This window comes from Diprion similis, chromosome 6, assembly GCF_021155765.1.
Source record: "Diprion similis isolate iyDipSimi1 chromosome 6, iyDipSimi1.1, whole genome shotgun sequence".
Classification (NCBI taxonomy): Eukaryota; Metazoa; Arthropoda; class Insecta; order Hymenoptera; family Diprionidae; genus Diprion; species Diprion similis.
This window is the reverse complement of record NC_060110.1, coordinates 18739714-18756030: the sequence shown is the minus strand read 5'-3', so window position 1 is coordinate 18756030 and position 16317 is coordinate 18739714. Positions and strand designations below refer to the sequence as shown.

Below are 16317 nucleotides of genomic sequence, written 5' to 3'. Positions count from 1 at the left end.
CAGATTGAGAGAGAGAAAAAAGCAGCCAGGAGACAAAATCTCGTTGTGGCCTCGAGGGACTTGGCAACGATTAGAGAACGCACTGGGAAGGAGGAAAATGGGATCCTCATAAACACCCCTAATTCGGGAATCGCTGCAGAGAATCCCGAGTCGCTCGTCTAGAGTTATATTGATCAGCTACGGATCTCTGCCCCCAACTTTTCTGCCAGTTTATCAGCCCGCGAACTTCCGGCCAAAGCATTACGAGCATGAAAGTGTCGAAGCAACGCGTCCTTCAAATGTAAGAGCGGTCCATTTGCGTGAAAAATGTTGGCCGAGCAACGAGACAAAGTGTTGGGACGACCGTCGGTCAATGAGATGTATAGTATTATGAGCTCGCCCAAGTCAGGTGATTTTCTTTTTGTTATTTCGTTATTTTCTTTTCTAATGCAAACTTAATGTTACGTACGTTTCATTCGAAAATCACGAATCACATGGCATCGTCAAAACACTTTATCAGGTATTGGAGGCGGGTATGACAAGAGTATATATACGTGGTATATATACGGTTGAAAATATACAGTATAACAAAAACTCGAAGATCTAAAGTATGGCTTCCGGCTTGTTATTATTTATACGCTTAAATGATTGATGGTTGAAAATAAGAGTATAAATTGCTACAACAGATAATGGCTAACAGGTGTAATATTGAGGTAGCATGTTGAAGAACCGTGGTGTAACAAAATTCGATTAAATAACGATTAAAAAGTACCAAAGCTAAATTTAAGTGTGCTTGAGTGACAGTGCTACGTTCAAACTATATGAATAAAATATTTAACACAATTTATAAATTGGATGTTTATCTTATCATTTAGACGGATTTATAAGAAGCTATAAATCACGGTCTAGATAATCGTAAAATTGAATTTACGTTAAATTCCATCGTATAGCGGTAATTAATATACATATATGTATATACTATAATACGTGTAATTAGTACTATGAACGGCAGTATTCTCATCGCTGATTCCTAATAATACCAGCCAAAGAATTTACTTCCAAATTTCGTAGCTTTTTGTGCCGCGTGCAGTCAAGAGAAAAAAAATACACGAAAGAAAGAAACAAATTCCACATATATTCGAGAATGGCTGTGAGACTTGAAGTGGTGAAAATTCACCAAAAGATTTTCTCAAAGATATGCATCTCGAATCGTATGAATTTGTTGGCATATTAGTATTGTAAATACACCGAACAAGTGAAATGTACAAGTATATTTATTATGATATTATTTGATGATAAAATATTCTGAATCCGAAGCTTTATTGCTATCACAGCATTATACACTATACATTACTGAGAACTCGGTGGGATATTATAAAAATGAGAGGAGTGAATTTTTCTCATAAAAAATTATTCATCACTCCGAGTAGGTATCCGTTTAATTCAAAACAATGAAGTATAAAAGAATACTCTTACCGAGATTACCGTTTGAATGACTGTGAAATTGTTATATATAATATCGCATAATGATTATTTATATTTATTAGAAAATTTAATATATGGATTAAAAATAGTTTCCTCAGTAAATGTTAATACGATGTAAATAAATTATTCTGTAACGTTGTAAAGGTGTGGTTTACTCTGATTAATATTTCACCAACATTCCTGTACGTAACGCGATTCGAATTCAGAAAATTCCACGAGCATCGTCTCGTCGCGATTTGTAGGAAAAGGAAGCTCGCTAAATGTCGATCTTGAACTCGATAAGAATTAACTTATACGCCCCCTAATAGGCTCGCATCCTGATTAAATTTTTCAGAGAACGCTGAGGATGCGAAGAGTATATTTCACATCCGAAATTGCAGGCCACATCACAGCGGGGCTAAACGAGCGTTGTAGTTTAGGCTATCCAAGATATAGGTATGCACTTTATGGTCGACAAAGGACCTTGAATAACAATGGTGGGAGATTATAATAAACGACTATTATAAGTCGGTTTAACCTTCTCCCTCGCATCCTGTAAATCCCGCTTTTCCTCTTGTACATACACCAATTATGTGATGTCATCATGATAATTATTAATTAACTACGATAATGACGGGACAATGCCACCGTCGGAAGTACCTAGTTCACTGATGGGCGCTCCTGTCCTCCTAGCCCATATTTAATAGCCAATACCAATCCAGTAATCCAGAGGATAATTAATTATTATTGAATTGCTTGATTCGCGAACTTGTTGCAACAGATGCGACGCAAGGTTCAAGTGAATCAATGAACCTTATTTTAATTCATATCTGCGGTCCGCATACCTCGATTTGTCTTTTCTTTGAACCTTCAAATTAGGACAGAGCATCGAACACTTATCCCTTTTTGTTCGCATCCCATTTACTTCCAACAAGTAACCGCATTTCATTACTTTGAACAACGTTAAACGTTGTGGTAAAACGAAACAAGTGTCCACTCACGTGTAGCGCTGCTTTACTTTACCCTCTGTTTCCCATAATCATATTTCCTTTTAATGAGCTGGCAAAATTAACGTGAGTTGTGACAAATCTCGTCATTACTCGTCGGGTGAGAAATATTCCCTACCCCTCGTGAGTGATGAGTAGCTTTGCTTGTTACGTAAACTATCCTTACCGCGACACTAGATCCCACATAATATTCTCGGACGATGCTTGTTAGCAAAATTTAACGATCTGGTAAGCTTGCGAGAAGCAGAATTCACGTTTCTGGATAAATAAGGTGGAAAATATTTCAGTGAAAATAGGAGCAAGTCATGGGCGATGTGCGCTACGTTTTGGTGATCCTTTGTATCCCAAAAAAAGTAGACCTTGTGGTTTGAACGTGAAATTGGGAAGTGCTTAAGCAGTTGTGTCGCCCTTGAAAATGAGGAAAATCAAAGACCGATATCCGAGGGCATAATTTTCGCCGAGAGAATTGAGTTTAATTAGTTTTCAATCAATCGCCGATGACATGCTGGCCCCCTGACCACAGGAGAGTGGGGATGGACGTCTATTTGAGGCGTCGCAACGCCTTGTTGTACCAAGAGTCAGTTTGCAAGTCTCATCACCGAGAGTTGGCCGAAGGGAAAATTTGTTTAGTGTGAAAAAACAAAAACAGTTCCTCGCCACCGACTATCTGTGGCGTCCGATTGACAGAAGAGCGAGTCCTTTTGCCAAGGGGGAGAACGGGGCACAGAAATTAATTGGGAACATACAGACAGGGTGAAAGAGAATTGATAAGTTACCGGTAAAATGGGTGCGGATGACCCACTCTGCTCCGAGCCTCTCGTATCCGTAGACTTCGAGGTCTTTGGCAAAGTTCAGGGTGAGTTGATCGCTTGATTAATGCCAAGTAAGGAAAAATTTTATCCGCAGGGGAAACGCGGAGGCTTTGCGTAATAGCATTAGTGCCAGATATTTCTCTGTGCGCGTAAAGTAAGATTGCGATCAACTGCTGTTTGTATTCACACGATCCTCTCATCGTCGACGGTTAATTTTGATCAAACAGAAATATCGCACACGTTTATTCTTGACGGCAGACAATAATTATCGATTCCATTTGTCAATGTTTCAGGCGTTTACTTCACCAAATACGTCAGAGACATATGCTTGCAACTGAATATTTGCGGCTGGGTGAAGAACAGTAAAACAGGAACAATTCTTGGAAAAATGCAAGGTCCAAAGGCCCTTGTAGATGAAATGTAAGTTACGTCTTTGCCACATGTGCCCACCTATATCAACATTCACACGAATTAGTTTTACCCTCGTCGAACCTTCGAACCTGGATTCATAAATTCAAAACATTTTCTCTTACAAAATAAGTAAACTCATCTACTTTACGGTATACATAAGTAAGTTTGACAGTAAGGACCGACAATTCGGTTAAATGTCGATCGGTAGATACAAAGGCTTTTGAGATATTCTCCTCTCATTCCGTTGGAGCAAGACCTATACGTTAAATATTTCGTCAACAATAATGTCTTGCGAAGTGACAATTAACTGCGAATGTACAGCGTGTTGGGTACACGTATCTCAGAAGGTAATGATGAAGAGGTCACAGTACCGTCGTACGAAATTACTGTCTCCGAAGCATTTGTATTCGTTGACTGTTAAGCATGACCTCAGTCATGAATTGCGAGGTCCATTAGACAGAAGACTGGCTTTAATAAAGTAATAGCCCAATACATCACCACCTCCTCTGTGCGCAACTCACTACCAAATTACTTCAAGACGTTACATCCACAACCAAGTTGTTAAATACGTATGTACCTAATGCCTCCTGCGGAAGAAATGGCCGACGAAAATCTGCTCGGGAATTTTTACTTTCCGTTACAATTGCATTTAGAATTTCAAAGAACTCAGCAGACCAGCACATCTCTGATCGTTGTCGAAGCTCTGTGATGTTTGAATCGGCGTAATGTGCACTCGCCGGAATGTTGCGAGCCGATAACAACTCTCTCCAAGTAGAACTGGTCAATATGTGGTCCGACGGCAGGTTGAGGAAGCAAGCCAACGCATAAGTTATTGCGTGATTCAGCTACTGCTCTGCATTTTTGCGCCTGTTACGTCTTCTTTATCTGCAGATGAACGTGGGCGTGGGCAGTAGTGACTGATGAATATTGCAAAATTGACACGGCCGTTTATCATAACTGAGCAATTCTTTTCTGAAATACAATTTTCGCGGAATAACACAATTACTCGATATTTATTGAGTCAGGTTCTGTTCGTCAGACTTTCTCAGTATAAGGCTGATCGTTATTTCTAGGTGTGAGCTAGTTCTACTAATCCATTTCTCGGACACTTAATTTAAAGTGCAGCTTTAATGCAACAGCAGAGGAACGTAGTGCAAATTATTTCTTTTGAAACTAGATATGTCTTGGTAATTGAACCGTTATTTACGTCGAATACTTTTGATTATTTGCCGGATCTTGTGAAATCTTTTAAAATTTCCACATAATTATCTAGACCTAAATAGCCAGAAAATTACTTCGCACAATACGGGAATGTGTAATGCAGCAATTTGTATCTGGCTTTATTTTTGGCAACTTCTCCTCAGGTCATTATTCGTCTGTTTTGTGATTAGAAAAAGCAAACATACATCAAGATCTGGCTTATCCCCAAACGGAAGTAATTGCATTTATTTGCCCTTCTAGCGACTTTGCAAACATTAGATATAATGCGAAGATGTGGCAATATCCGCAGTTATAAGTGAGCTTATAACTGTTTGCGAGTTCGTTAATTTTGTTTTTTCTGGGTAAAGATACTGATCATCCAATGCAAGGTAAAACAGTAAAGGAACCAGCAGTCTAGTACCTAAAAAATAATTTTCTAGCAATCAGTAATTTTCTACAAAAACTACAACAATCCCGATTTAATTACATTAAATTGAGTACAATCACTACGTCACTTATAAAAAATGATTCTCTCTCAATATTCCTGTTTGTCTTTACATAAATGCCTAACAAGTAATTTACAATGGAGTAATTTTTGTAAATTAAATAACCCTGCAGGTGTTGTTCAAAAACAGCTGATCGCCTTTAAACGTCTAGTTCGACAAAGCGAGGTAAAAATAACTGCACTCGGTCTGATTAGGAGCTAATAATAAATATCAGAGAAGCAAGAGGAATAAATGCGAGGTCGGGGTATCGGAAAGAGATCCAAGATGTTCGCGGTAGTGGTGGGTTACTGGTTCGACGGCCAATTGGCTGTTCAGCAAACATTTACAGTGGCGTAGAACAAACAGAGTAACAAATCTGCAGGAGTCGAACACATCTCTGTAACAATACGATGCTTGCAGTCACCTTATTTAACAAGCAAAAGAACCGAAAAAAAAAACATCGTTACGAATTTTATTTAGCCGATTTTTTCGATGATCTCATGCAGTGATCATGTAATCTTGCATGTGACTCAATCAGAGTGACTTCAACGCTTGAAATTGCAGCATAAGTCTTGATAAAAGTAAATGAACTGTTGTTCAGGTTTCTTCCGTACAGTTGGGACATCCGGTAGCGTCGACATTGTGCAGTTTCATTGGCACGACCTTTTTGTCATTACCAACATTAATCAGAGAACGCTCGTGCAGTTGAGTCAAGTTAAAATTTGAATTAGTCCTATTGATGTCACCGTTAAAGATGCACGTGAAATAGAATTTCGCATCATAGGAAGTCGCATGATTGATCCTCAAATATTTCTTAGGGAAAACGAGCCCAAATATTGCAATATTTTTTAAACCATTGATGCATTCATGCAAGCATTGGGAGCGTGAATAATTTTCTTGCCATTTAAAATTCACAGTGAACTGGAGTGGCGATATTTTGTGTTAATAGCTGTTATTCTCGGTACTTTGTAGCGAAACGTTACGTTGCTAATAGGAAAAATGTTTGGCACGTGCGTCATTGGAAATTTGCCAAATGACATGGCGGCGACGATGCCTCGGAAAGATTTTTAATTAAAATAAATTCGTGGTGTGAAAATGACCGCACCAATAGCGTACGATGGAGACTTACAACACTGGACACGCAATAGAAAACAAATCTTGATTGACACATACGCTGAAGGCTCACGCTTAATTATAGTATCAGCCCAGATAAGTGAAACAATTAAAGAGAACGATTGTGTAACATACCGAAAGATTTTTATTTTTATTTATTGATTTATTTATTTTTTTTTTAACAAGGTTCGATTTTTTTCAGAGATTATGAAAAACCTGTCTGATTATCGATTCTACTGATGAGTACTAAGGAAAATACATTTTCTCTCTTTTTATCAGGGCGGAGTGGTTGTCGACGGTGGGCAGTCCTGGGAGTGAAATTCATCATTGCGAATTCACAAACTGGGAGAATGTGGCACGGCCGCAATTTCAGGGCTTCGTGATTCGGTTCTAACTTTAAGCAAGAGATGTAAAATCAGGGTGATGGGAAAAATGACTGGAATAATTCATTTCATATTTATATACTTCGAGTTGTTCTGAAAATAACACACTTTGAAAAAAATTGTTGAATGAAAAAATCGTCGAACACAATAAGATCACTGCATGAACGACTTAAGCAGCAGAGTTGAACCTATCAGCTGGGTTCTGAAAAATCAAGAACAATATTGCATTTTTCAAAGGAAGGTAAAAAAAATACTTGCCATGCGATAATGTTTCGCAGTTCTAATAATATCTAATAATAATATCTGGCAAATGAATCGGAAATAGTCGAAGATATAATTCTAAGTACATATCAATACCCCGTGTTGTTATAAGTATTCTGAGGAAGAAAACACCGATAATCTTATAGCGAGAGTTATTCTATTCCTGTTTTAGATTTCCGTTTTGGAAATTCAGACATCGGGATTGCAGGGGTAAAAAATTGAAATGTATCGACCACAGAAGTTATTTTGTATAAGTGATACCTCTGGTGTATACATCTCTGATGTCTCTCAGGTTTGGATATTATTTAGTATTTAATTATACATGCACGAATGCCGAGAATGTGTGAGAGTATGCCTTGCTTATGCTATTTTATTTATAACTCTTGGAAGCTGTACAGTATAGTACTTAAAAGTCCAAAAATCTCGAAATAGTTTTAAAGAGAATGAAAAATTTGAACCATAAGAATTTTCAAGTAGACATGACGGACTTTTAGTGAAGATTCTCTTACTTTTATTGGATTACTTCAAATTACCAACTAGTAAATATTCTTTACCTGGTCAATGATTCCTATTTGTATAGACTAGTAGTCTTAAATCGTTAAGTTAAGTACTAAAGAAAGAATATGTGGAAGACAAACATATGTAAAAATAAACGTTGAAAATTTTCGTCATATTTTTCATTGTAAAATATGGTACCCGGAATCTGAGTTGGAAATGTGGCGGCAAATAATATTTTTTAGTAGAATGAGGAATTCGATCAATTAACATCCCGTAATAAAGTAAGACACAGAATGAAAATAAAAACTGTTACACCTGCAAAGCACTGCGGAGGGAAATATTTATTGTACAGTGATGGTACGCGAAAATGAATATGATAACAGAACACGGAGGCAACCCAATATATGAGTTCTTGTATGCATGGCTAATTGGGGTGGTTATGCAAAATTTCCGAAAAGTCGAGTAAGGAATATATTCAGATTTTTTGTATTTTGTAAAAAGTCATACACATTACACGTTACTGGCATCATTATTTAAATACAAGTAAGACAATAATATTTACAATAATAGGTGGTACATGATAAATTCACATAGCTAACGTGTTATTTAGTGATCAATATAATTTTATTTAACATCATTATATGAAAACAATTATTGAATTACCTATCTAGATGTAATTAACGATTGATGACGAATATGTTAAAAATAGTCATTTAAAATGCTCAACAATAAAGTAAGTAATGCTACTTCCAATTCGAATCAAAAAGTTGATTGATCAATATAATTGACGGAAAAAATTACCCGTTGTGATATTTTGGCTTTGCCGTATGGTATTTATTGGACAGTTTGCGTCCACTGTTTCTAAACGGGTATGTAAAGTGCATAATATTACAATTCAAATAATAGTAACAAGTGAAAACTTTTATTCATTATGCATTCCGTGATCTTGAAACTCTTTACGAATTAGTAATATAAGCTAAAATTTTTAGTCATGCATACCTTCACTAAGATTTAGATAATTTTTCAGTTTTCAAGGAATGTTTTACTGATCGAATGATATCTGTAACATCTCAAATTTGTGTACCTCGCTGAATTGTGAAGACAGCTTTGAGAAAATCTACTGATTTCATTTTACGAATCACTTACAATTCACGATCAACAGAATCATGCAAAAAATGTGACATTTTCTACCGTTTTTGAATCTGCGCTTACGCCTGTAGTTTTAATACTTTATTAACAGAAGTACAGACTGGCTCATCACGTTTTACCTTCATAAATAAACGTAGCATCAAGCATCAATTGCGCGAAGTGATAATCGGGATGTGCTTCAGGTAAAGTCCTCGAAACCCTTTGAATAAGTTCTATAGTATCGCTATTTGAACAACTTGTATATGCTGTGCTTGGATTAGACTAAAACAGAGCAATTGAACATGTTCATTTGGTTTGCTTCAATGAGACGTCTTCATGTTACAATATAATAAACATAATGTATGTTATTGATTCAACTTACCAAGCCCTCGAGATATGTAGTTAGCGTAGGGCTTATTCTTGATACTTCTTCTAGAAGATCTGGCGTTTTGGATAGGTGAGCCATCATTCTTCTTCCAGCTATAGGTAACAAATTAGCTGCAAGTCCTTCTGTGTCATTTACTGCCATGAGGACCTAATATTTAATTATGTAATTATAAACAGCCGTGTAAGCTTGAAAATTTTGTGTGACTAGTTTAGTTCTCAGTTCTCACCTCTTCAGCCAATCGGTCAAATCCGTTAGTATATAATTGAGTAACTTGGTGAATCCTCAGCTCGTCGTTATTTATTTTCCATATAGAAGCTAGTGTTTGACACTTGCTCATCCAGGTAATAGCTTGCGTTGAGCTAAAGTTGTTTTCTTCAGTCGTTTCTTGATGAATCGAGTCCATAGTAGCAGTGATTACACGACAAAGGAACTCCGTTCTCGCATTATCACGTTTCTCATCTCGAAACCACATCAGCTGTGCTTTGTTGGTGATGTCTTGGAAAAAATATGGATGCGACTGTAAAAATGAGAAATTCCGTGCATGTAAAAGTATCGTTGTCCAGATGTTTCTGTACCTAGCCGGTTTTTATAAATACCCACCACAGAGTCGAAAAGAATATTCAACGGCTTTTGTACTTTCAGATTAAAGTAAGCCATCATGTGCAAGACATTAGCTAATTGCAGATGTAGCATCACGAGTTCATACCAAGCAGGAGTTTGAGAAAATGCTAGAGCTGCGAAGGGTTGCGGACCTACGGGATGACCTTCCCAAATTTCCTCTGATTTTATAATCGAGCTGTGCTCAATTTCCATCACTTCTGCCTGGAATTAAAGTGATTAAGAAAAATTCTTTTCTCAAACGCAGTACTTAATTGGAGCTTGATTCAAGACCTTTTTTTGTCATTTATGGCTTCAAACTTTCATGACTCTTACGCAATGTGGTGAATCATATAGGATACTTACATCTAGAAATATATCTAAAAACATAACACAGAGTTGTAGTAGTGTAATTAGTTGCATATCAGAGACACCAACGTCCTGTAAACAATATCTTTCTTTTGGCAACTTTCCCGACTTGTTCATCAATTTTGCTGCTGCCTCCATTCTTTTCTTCATGTGTAGCGTCCAGAGCAGGCAGCAAACTCCTGTCAAACAATCCAACAGAATGAAAGGAATGAAATATTAACCAAAATGTATGACAATCTGATGTAAATATTATTTGCTTGTTGGTATAGATTATACAAAATAATATTTTATCACAAACCCTGTCGCATGTGCTTCATAGGAATTTGCCTAAGAACGCTTAAAGCTGCTTCCAGTGCATCAAGTTGCGTGACATCCTTATTCCATGTCATAGTAAATTCCCAACAAAGATTAGCAAGCAGAACACTAGTCGTTAGACTGTATGGGAAAGATCTCTTCAATAGAGTTAATTTTTCTGAAATATTGGGACACAGTTTAGTTGGTGGGAAAGAAAAACGTAGTGAAATCAGATATCTTACCCACCTAAAATGTAACTTTGCGCAGTTGAATCTGCTTTCGCTTCACTACCAAGTTCTACAGAAACGGAGAGAAGTTTCATTTGCTCTTGCTGCGATATTTCCATTGCTGCAGCTTCATCTAATGATCCTGCCATTTTTAAAGAATCCATTGACAATTGCATCTGATCAAATTCCACATCTGTTGTGTCTATCAAACGAGCTGGATCAATTCCTGTTGAACTGAGCCACTTAGCAACGATTTCTGATACTGCACCTAATGAAGAAGTTACAATAATTAAAAAATATAATTTCATTTCGAGTTATAAACAATTCTGAACAAGTAATGCACATACCTTTACCTCTGGAGAGAACGTAACCCAAAGAAATATTCATACTTTCAAATGGCAGACTGAAAAATTCTGTTGTATGGTCTGATGGTGGCTTTTGACTGTAGGTGTGAAATTATTATTCAAAATTGAGTGGATGATGTCTGTTTGAAATTTTTCTGTTCATAAATCTATGTCAGGCAGATCTTTGATTAAATATAAGAGTTATTTTATATAATTCGGGTATAAACCAAAAATGATTTCTATTTGACAACTTACCTTACAATGGCATTTAATATAACTATGTCTTCGAGATTGCTGATAAGTGCGCTAAATTGGCAAGTATCTTTGCTTACATTTTCCCAATCACTCGTTGAACTGGAATTCTCATCTTCTGGGGTTCTGTTGAGCTCTTTATCTAATTCCTCCATCTTTTCACTAGTATTACCATTCTCTGCATCTTCATCCTTGTTCCCATTTCCATCCTTCTGCTTACTGTTGTATGCTGTATCTTTGCTTTTTTCAAGCTTCATTGCCACTGCTCTACAGACCATCGCAGCGGTCAGTGCATTGAATGGATTTGTCGAATCTGACAATATATTTCGCATTTCTTGCCACCATGAAGATATCTCATTATAATCAGCACAAATTTCTTCTACCTCTGAAATATTTTAGAAATTTCAAACTCCTGTTTTACTAATATAATGAATAGCAGGAAAATTGAACGCTGTAACTGCAAGATTTACCTATCAAAGAACAAATTGCATGAAGAAGTTGTTTAAATCGTTTCAATTCGACTTCCAGTGGGGCTCCGGGTTTTTTATGCAACCAATAAATAAGTGCGCATTGCATTAGAATAGCTGGTTGAATGCAACTCTGTTGAGCTACATTCTGCCAACTTGTAATTGGATCATCTGAATACAACCAACCCTGATACATCAATTGACCTGCAGTAACACATAAAATTAATAAAATTGTTCTCACTTTGAACCTAGAGTCACTAGAGCACTTCAGCAAAAGCTTACAAATATTGTGTTTCTTGTCTTCTGGTACGTCTCTCTTTATGCCAATAAAATCTCCTGAACCACCAAATTCAAAGCAAGATAGAAAATCCAAGAATCCTCTGCCATCTTCTTTGAATAGGACCTTAGTCTGTGATCTACTTTTTGGCTTTTCAAATTCACTCAGCGTCTTTGATAACTTTAAAATACGCCGTATCTCTCGTTCGGATGCGAAAAGAATTCCAGATAACTGCTTACAACTAGGCAAGCTATCTGAAGCAATGGTATTGTATTCAGGAGGTTGATCGAATTGTAGTTGAACAGATTTGTAAAACGCAATAACTCTTTGGAGCCGTGTCGCGGTTTGATAAAGGGATTTGGCAGCTGGTTCCAACTCATCGCCCTCTGGAAATACGATAAATCTTCAATAGTTTATAAATTCATATACCATTAGTTTTTTTCCTCATATGTGCGTCATAAAGCAACTTACTAAATTGCGATAGTTTTTCAATAAACACGTTCAATGCTGCCAGTAATGATTCGGGGGTGATGTGCTTATTAACCATCAACATTTCTACAACCTGCAGACGAATTTCGTTCGTTTTAAATTCCATACATGTAGAAGTGACTTCTTTGATTAATTTCTGACTGTCAAACTCTTCCTCCCTTAAAAATGCTTTCAATTTCTTGAGCAGGTGTAAGTCTCGAGCTCTTTTTCCATTTTTACTACTCAGAGCGAAGTGAAATGGCACAGTCACTTCTTTCAGACCTCCCAAAGGGTCAACAAACACACAAGGATACTGTGCACGGTTTGCAGATGACATTGTCATGTCATTTAAACCCAAAAGACCATAATTTGTGTATAGCAGCCTGCAACAATTTTTTGTAATTTTGGATATATCACAGACAGAATAAGATTTTACATATTATAGCAATAAAAAAAAAAAACAAAAAAAACCACGCATACACACTCCGAACTGTTAGTCTTGTGGAAGATGAGATAGGGAGAACTAATTATGACTGCAAACGTTTCAGTAGCTTAACATTTATATACGATTTCCTGAATAGAGAATAAAACATGCTCACAAGTGTATTACCTACCGCCCATTTTTGCTGGCAGAAAAGGTTGCTATTTTGGGTCCTTGTCGAATTCCCCAAATATCAATTACTCCTTTCTTTGGCGCATAGATAGTTAAAAACAAGGCAGTTCGTCGACTATGAACACTACCACTACCACTACCACTACCACTACTGCTGCCACGACTTTTGTGAGATCCATGGTTTTTCTCTTCCATAACTTCAATCCAGCCACATTGAGCATTCCTATACCCTTGAAATAGAAATAAACATGATTGATGCAGAGATAATGTTATATGTATAATATAAATCATAAAGTTAACATTAATCTCATGTCTATTACTCGGTAAAACTTTGTAAGTCCTCTTAGTCTCGAGAAGGATTATTGCGTGATAGAAGATGACGAAGAAATTCAATTATACCTTTCCACATTCTCACAGCAACACCACGTCTGTTATCAACCAACGTAACTCTGCCCATAGCATCTGATACAATAGATAGAGCCTTATTAGGGCTTACAACAATGCAGTCCCCTTCTCTCATAATATCACTTAGACCAAATCTGCAGATCATTGGTTCTGCTGGTTCACTTATAACTCCTTTGGCCTTTTCTGGTGATGTAGGAATTTTTTTGTTTCCACGAAACCATCTGAAATATGTTTGAAAATTTTTTCCTGGGATAATCACTGGCTCATGTAGTATCGACGCAATGGATGACTAAATTAATTTTTTTCCCCATTTTCTGTTATAATTTTTATAGTTACTAGAGTTTATTTAGAATCACATTATAAAAATCTACTTACGGAACAGCAGTTCCAATTGCGCTTGCTAATTTGCTAGCCATAGCAATAGCGACGTCGGATAAAACCGGAGCAGCTCCACCTTCTAATGCGTAATGAAAACCAATAAATGGTCTTTTGCCAGTTGCCATTACTAGACTATGTTGCGGTGCGCTGGAGCGATAAGCCGCATTGTAGCCACCACAAATAGACGCGGACATCAAATGGTCAAAGGTGTCTACGGATGTTGTCCCAATAACTTCACTGTCATTTGTGATTCCTTGATTCTTAAAGCCCCATTTTTTATATGAAAGATTTGCCGCAGGAGGCTTAGCATTACAATTGGCCTGCACTGAAAGATCGAAAATTTAATTTACCTAACTCATGCCTTCCATATCGATAATACACACATTTAAAATTACTACCTCTAGCCAAGTGGTTTCTGCATGCTCTCAAGGTAGAAAACAGCGGAAACCCTTGCATTATGCAGACTGCACTGTTATACAGTACATGGATCTCTTCTGATAGTCCGGAATCTCCAATATGCCGGGGAGGAGAATGTGATTGACATTTGATTCCCAAGACTGCTTCATTATGAAGCTGTTCATCAACCAACAATGCCCCAGTCTACAACAATGAATGATTTGGTACATAATCTGAACAAAAGTGACTTAGTTGACTTGTATTATTCAAATTAGAAAACAAGCGCAAATGTTTCTTTTCGTGGATAATTCTGGTTTACCTCCGTATAGAACCGTATAAACCCACTGGAAAATCCAACAGCCACACAGGTCCAATCAGGACCGCTACCAGCATTGGTTTTACCTAAAGATATAAGAGGTAGACATGCCAGACATGTTATCTGTTCACTGAAACAAAGTAAAGGTTCATGACTCACTCCAATCTGTAATGGAATATATTTCTAGTCGAATGAAACCAAAAAAACTTACTTCTCTTCATCCGTTACATCTCCACTCCATGTGAGATGAAATTTCATTTTCACATCTCCAGGTTCATGCGAATCCCATTTTGCTGCATTGATAAACAATGCGTGAAAAATTGCAATTTTACAGAATTAAATGTACCTTACTTGTATGATATGAACTTTAATGTTTATGGTATAATACAGGCATTTCAATCATGGGCGAGTATGAGAAAGAAAGCTGTTTCAGTTTTTGAATACTCGGTATTATCAATCTTTCTACTATGATGTAGTGAAAAATCCAAAAAATTCAAGGTCCAGTAATCGGCACCTTAATCTCGAATTCTAGAAATAATACGGGCTCGAGGTGATGGTTGAAGATATATCTAAACTTGATAAAGAACTCTAGCAAGTTATTTACCTTAGTAAATTGAAAATATTCATTTCATGTACTAAGATTTTATATATTCTTACGCTATTATTGCAAACATATATAGTATAACTTTGTATCTTCTATACTCTAAAAATTTATACTATTTACGCTCATCTATGCAAAACAAAATAAAGTTATATCTAGTGCAGACGTGGTATGGAAACATCTATGCATTTAAAAGGTTCTTGAAAGTTATTTTATTTTGGCTATACCATGTTATGACGTTGGAAAAAAACTCTTCATGTAGCTCGTAAGCTAGAATGAGTTTGATATGCTTCTTCTAAAACATCATAGCTACTTTATTTCAGATCTGCGATATAAGCTTGTCAAAAGAGAGGGTTAGTTTTAATGTACTAGGTACTATCATTGATTCTGTACAGTTTATTTCAAAAGAAGAATTCCGTGATTCTGTCATCGACAATAAATCAGATGCAGGTCGAGACGATTATATTGCTCTTGTCGTTGGTTAAGAAAGTGATGAAGACGACGATGTTGTGGTGATAAGTAAGAACTTGTACTGTTGCTGAATGAGTTTTTGCTATAAACTTACACGTCAGTATGATCATGTTTTTGTTCCAAGCAATTGCGAGGACATCTCCGGCCGGTGATAAAGAAATAATGAGATCTTGAAGAGGCAGTTCTTTATCCGGTACATAATCGACTGAAAGATTGAGTAAAAATATGTAGATATGAGTGGGTGTACATACATATTGTTTATTTGATAACCTTAGTGGTTACTGTTACTGATGACAGTTGAGACATTATTTGGATGGGATTTTCTTACGTCTGGAGGCAGCATCTCTGAACAAGGAATCCTTGACGTTGGCTAAATTGACCAAATTAGCAATTCCTTTGATTTGACACGACATTTTCCTGCTGATTCCTTATGACAAATATGTTGTTAAATGACTCTCATCTCGAACATGCATGAATATGCAGACTGTAGCAGACTACAGTTTGATGGAATGGAAGTTGACTGAAATGTTAGTAGAGTTGTCAGTTCATATGACACGATGTTTCGGAGAATGTTAGTATATATTGTGGAATTTCAAATAACGCGTTCTAAGTTCCTTAAACGAGAGTACAGATGCAGCCTACATAATGTATGGGAAAATTTTGGCACGTGCCGGACAGAATACAATTTCAAGATGTGATGCATTTGGAAATAG

General features: G+C 36.7%; 3 protein-coding genes across 7 annotated transcripts in view; 2 read left to right on the top strand and 1 right to left on the bottom strand.

Moving 5' to 3' along the window:
- Positions 1 to 1107, top strand: part of LOC124407693 — a 14684-nt gene extending 13577 nt beyond the window's left edge. For both annotated transcript variants that reach the window (XM_046884108.1, XM_046884107.1), the window contains exon 7: positions 4 to 1107. In XM_046884108.1, the coding sequence (XP_046740064.1) occupies positions 4 to 162 (159 nt within the window). In that variant the 3' untranslated portion in view covers positions 163 to 1107. The remainder of the gene's footprint in view (positions 1 to 3) is intronic.
- Positions 1 to 16317, bottom strand: part of LOC124407689 (rab3 GTPase-activating protein non-catalytic subunit) — a 23889-nt gene extending 7572 nt beyond the window's left edge. The window contains exons 1-20 of one of the 3 annotated variants that reach the window (XR_006929340.1): positions 15933 to 16303; positions 15699 to 15809; positions 14744 to 14825; positions 14536 to 14662; positions 14219 to 14420; positions 13818 to 14145; positions 13437 to 13663; positions 13039 to 13267; positions 12428 to 12807; positions 11962 to 12342; positions 11683 to 11883; positions 11216 to 11597; positions 10964 to 11058; positions 10636 to 10884; positions 10394 to 10567; positions 10093 to 10274; positions 9730 to 9951; positions 9356 to 9646; positions 9124 to 9276; positions 8574 to 9023 (exon numbers count right to left, since the gene is read on the bottom strand). Coding sequence is in view for 1 of the 3 variants with exons in the window: in XM_046884099.1 (XP_046740055.1) it covers positions 8871 to 9023; positions 9124 to 9276; positions 9356 to 9646; positions 9730 to 9951; positions 10093 to 10274; positions 10394 to 10567; positions 10636 to 10884; positions 10964 to 11058; positions 11216 to 11597; positions 11683 to 11883; positions 11962 to 12342; positions 12428 to 12807; positions 13039 to 13267; positions 13437 to 13663; positions 13818 to 14145; positions 14219 to 14420; positions 14536 to 14662; positions 14744 to 14825; positions 15699 to 15809; positions 15933 to 16017 (4254 nt within the window). In the remaining 2 variants the exon portion in view is untranslated. Of the gene's footprint in view, positions 1 to 8085; positions 9024 to 9123; positions 9277 to 9355; positions 9647 to 9729; positions 9952 to 10092; positions 10275 to 10393; positions 10568 to 10635; positions 10885 to 10963; positions 11059 to 11215; positions 11598 to 11682; positions 11884 to 11961; positions 12343 to 12427; positions 12808 to 13038; positions 13268 to 13436; positions 13664 to 13817; positions 14146 to 14218; positions 14421 to 14535; positions 14663 to 14743; positions 14826 to 15698; positions 15810 to 15932 lie in introns of those variants that run through there. The other 2 variants (XM_046884099.1, XR_006929341.1) reach the window with 2 other exon arrangements.
- On the top strand, positions 3035 to 8326 carry LOC124407704 (acylphosphatase-2). Of its 2 annotated transcripts, XR_006929344.1 has the most exons (4): positions 3035 to 3306; positions 3556 to 3682; positions 6751 to 7095; positions 7288 to 8326. XR_006929344.1 is itself a non-coding variant. In XM_046884123.1 (3 exons), the coding sequence occupies exons 1-3, from the start codon at positions 3234 to 3236 to the stop codon at positions 6863 to 6865; spliced, it is 315 nt and encodes a 104-aa protein (XP_046740079.1). In that variant the 5' UTR covers positions 3035 to 3233; the 3' UTR covers positions 6866 to 8326. The 2 variants fall into 2 exon arrangements, 1 of the variants encoding a protein (XP_046740079.1); XM_046884123.1 differs by having other exon boundaries at positions 6751 to 8326.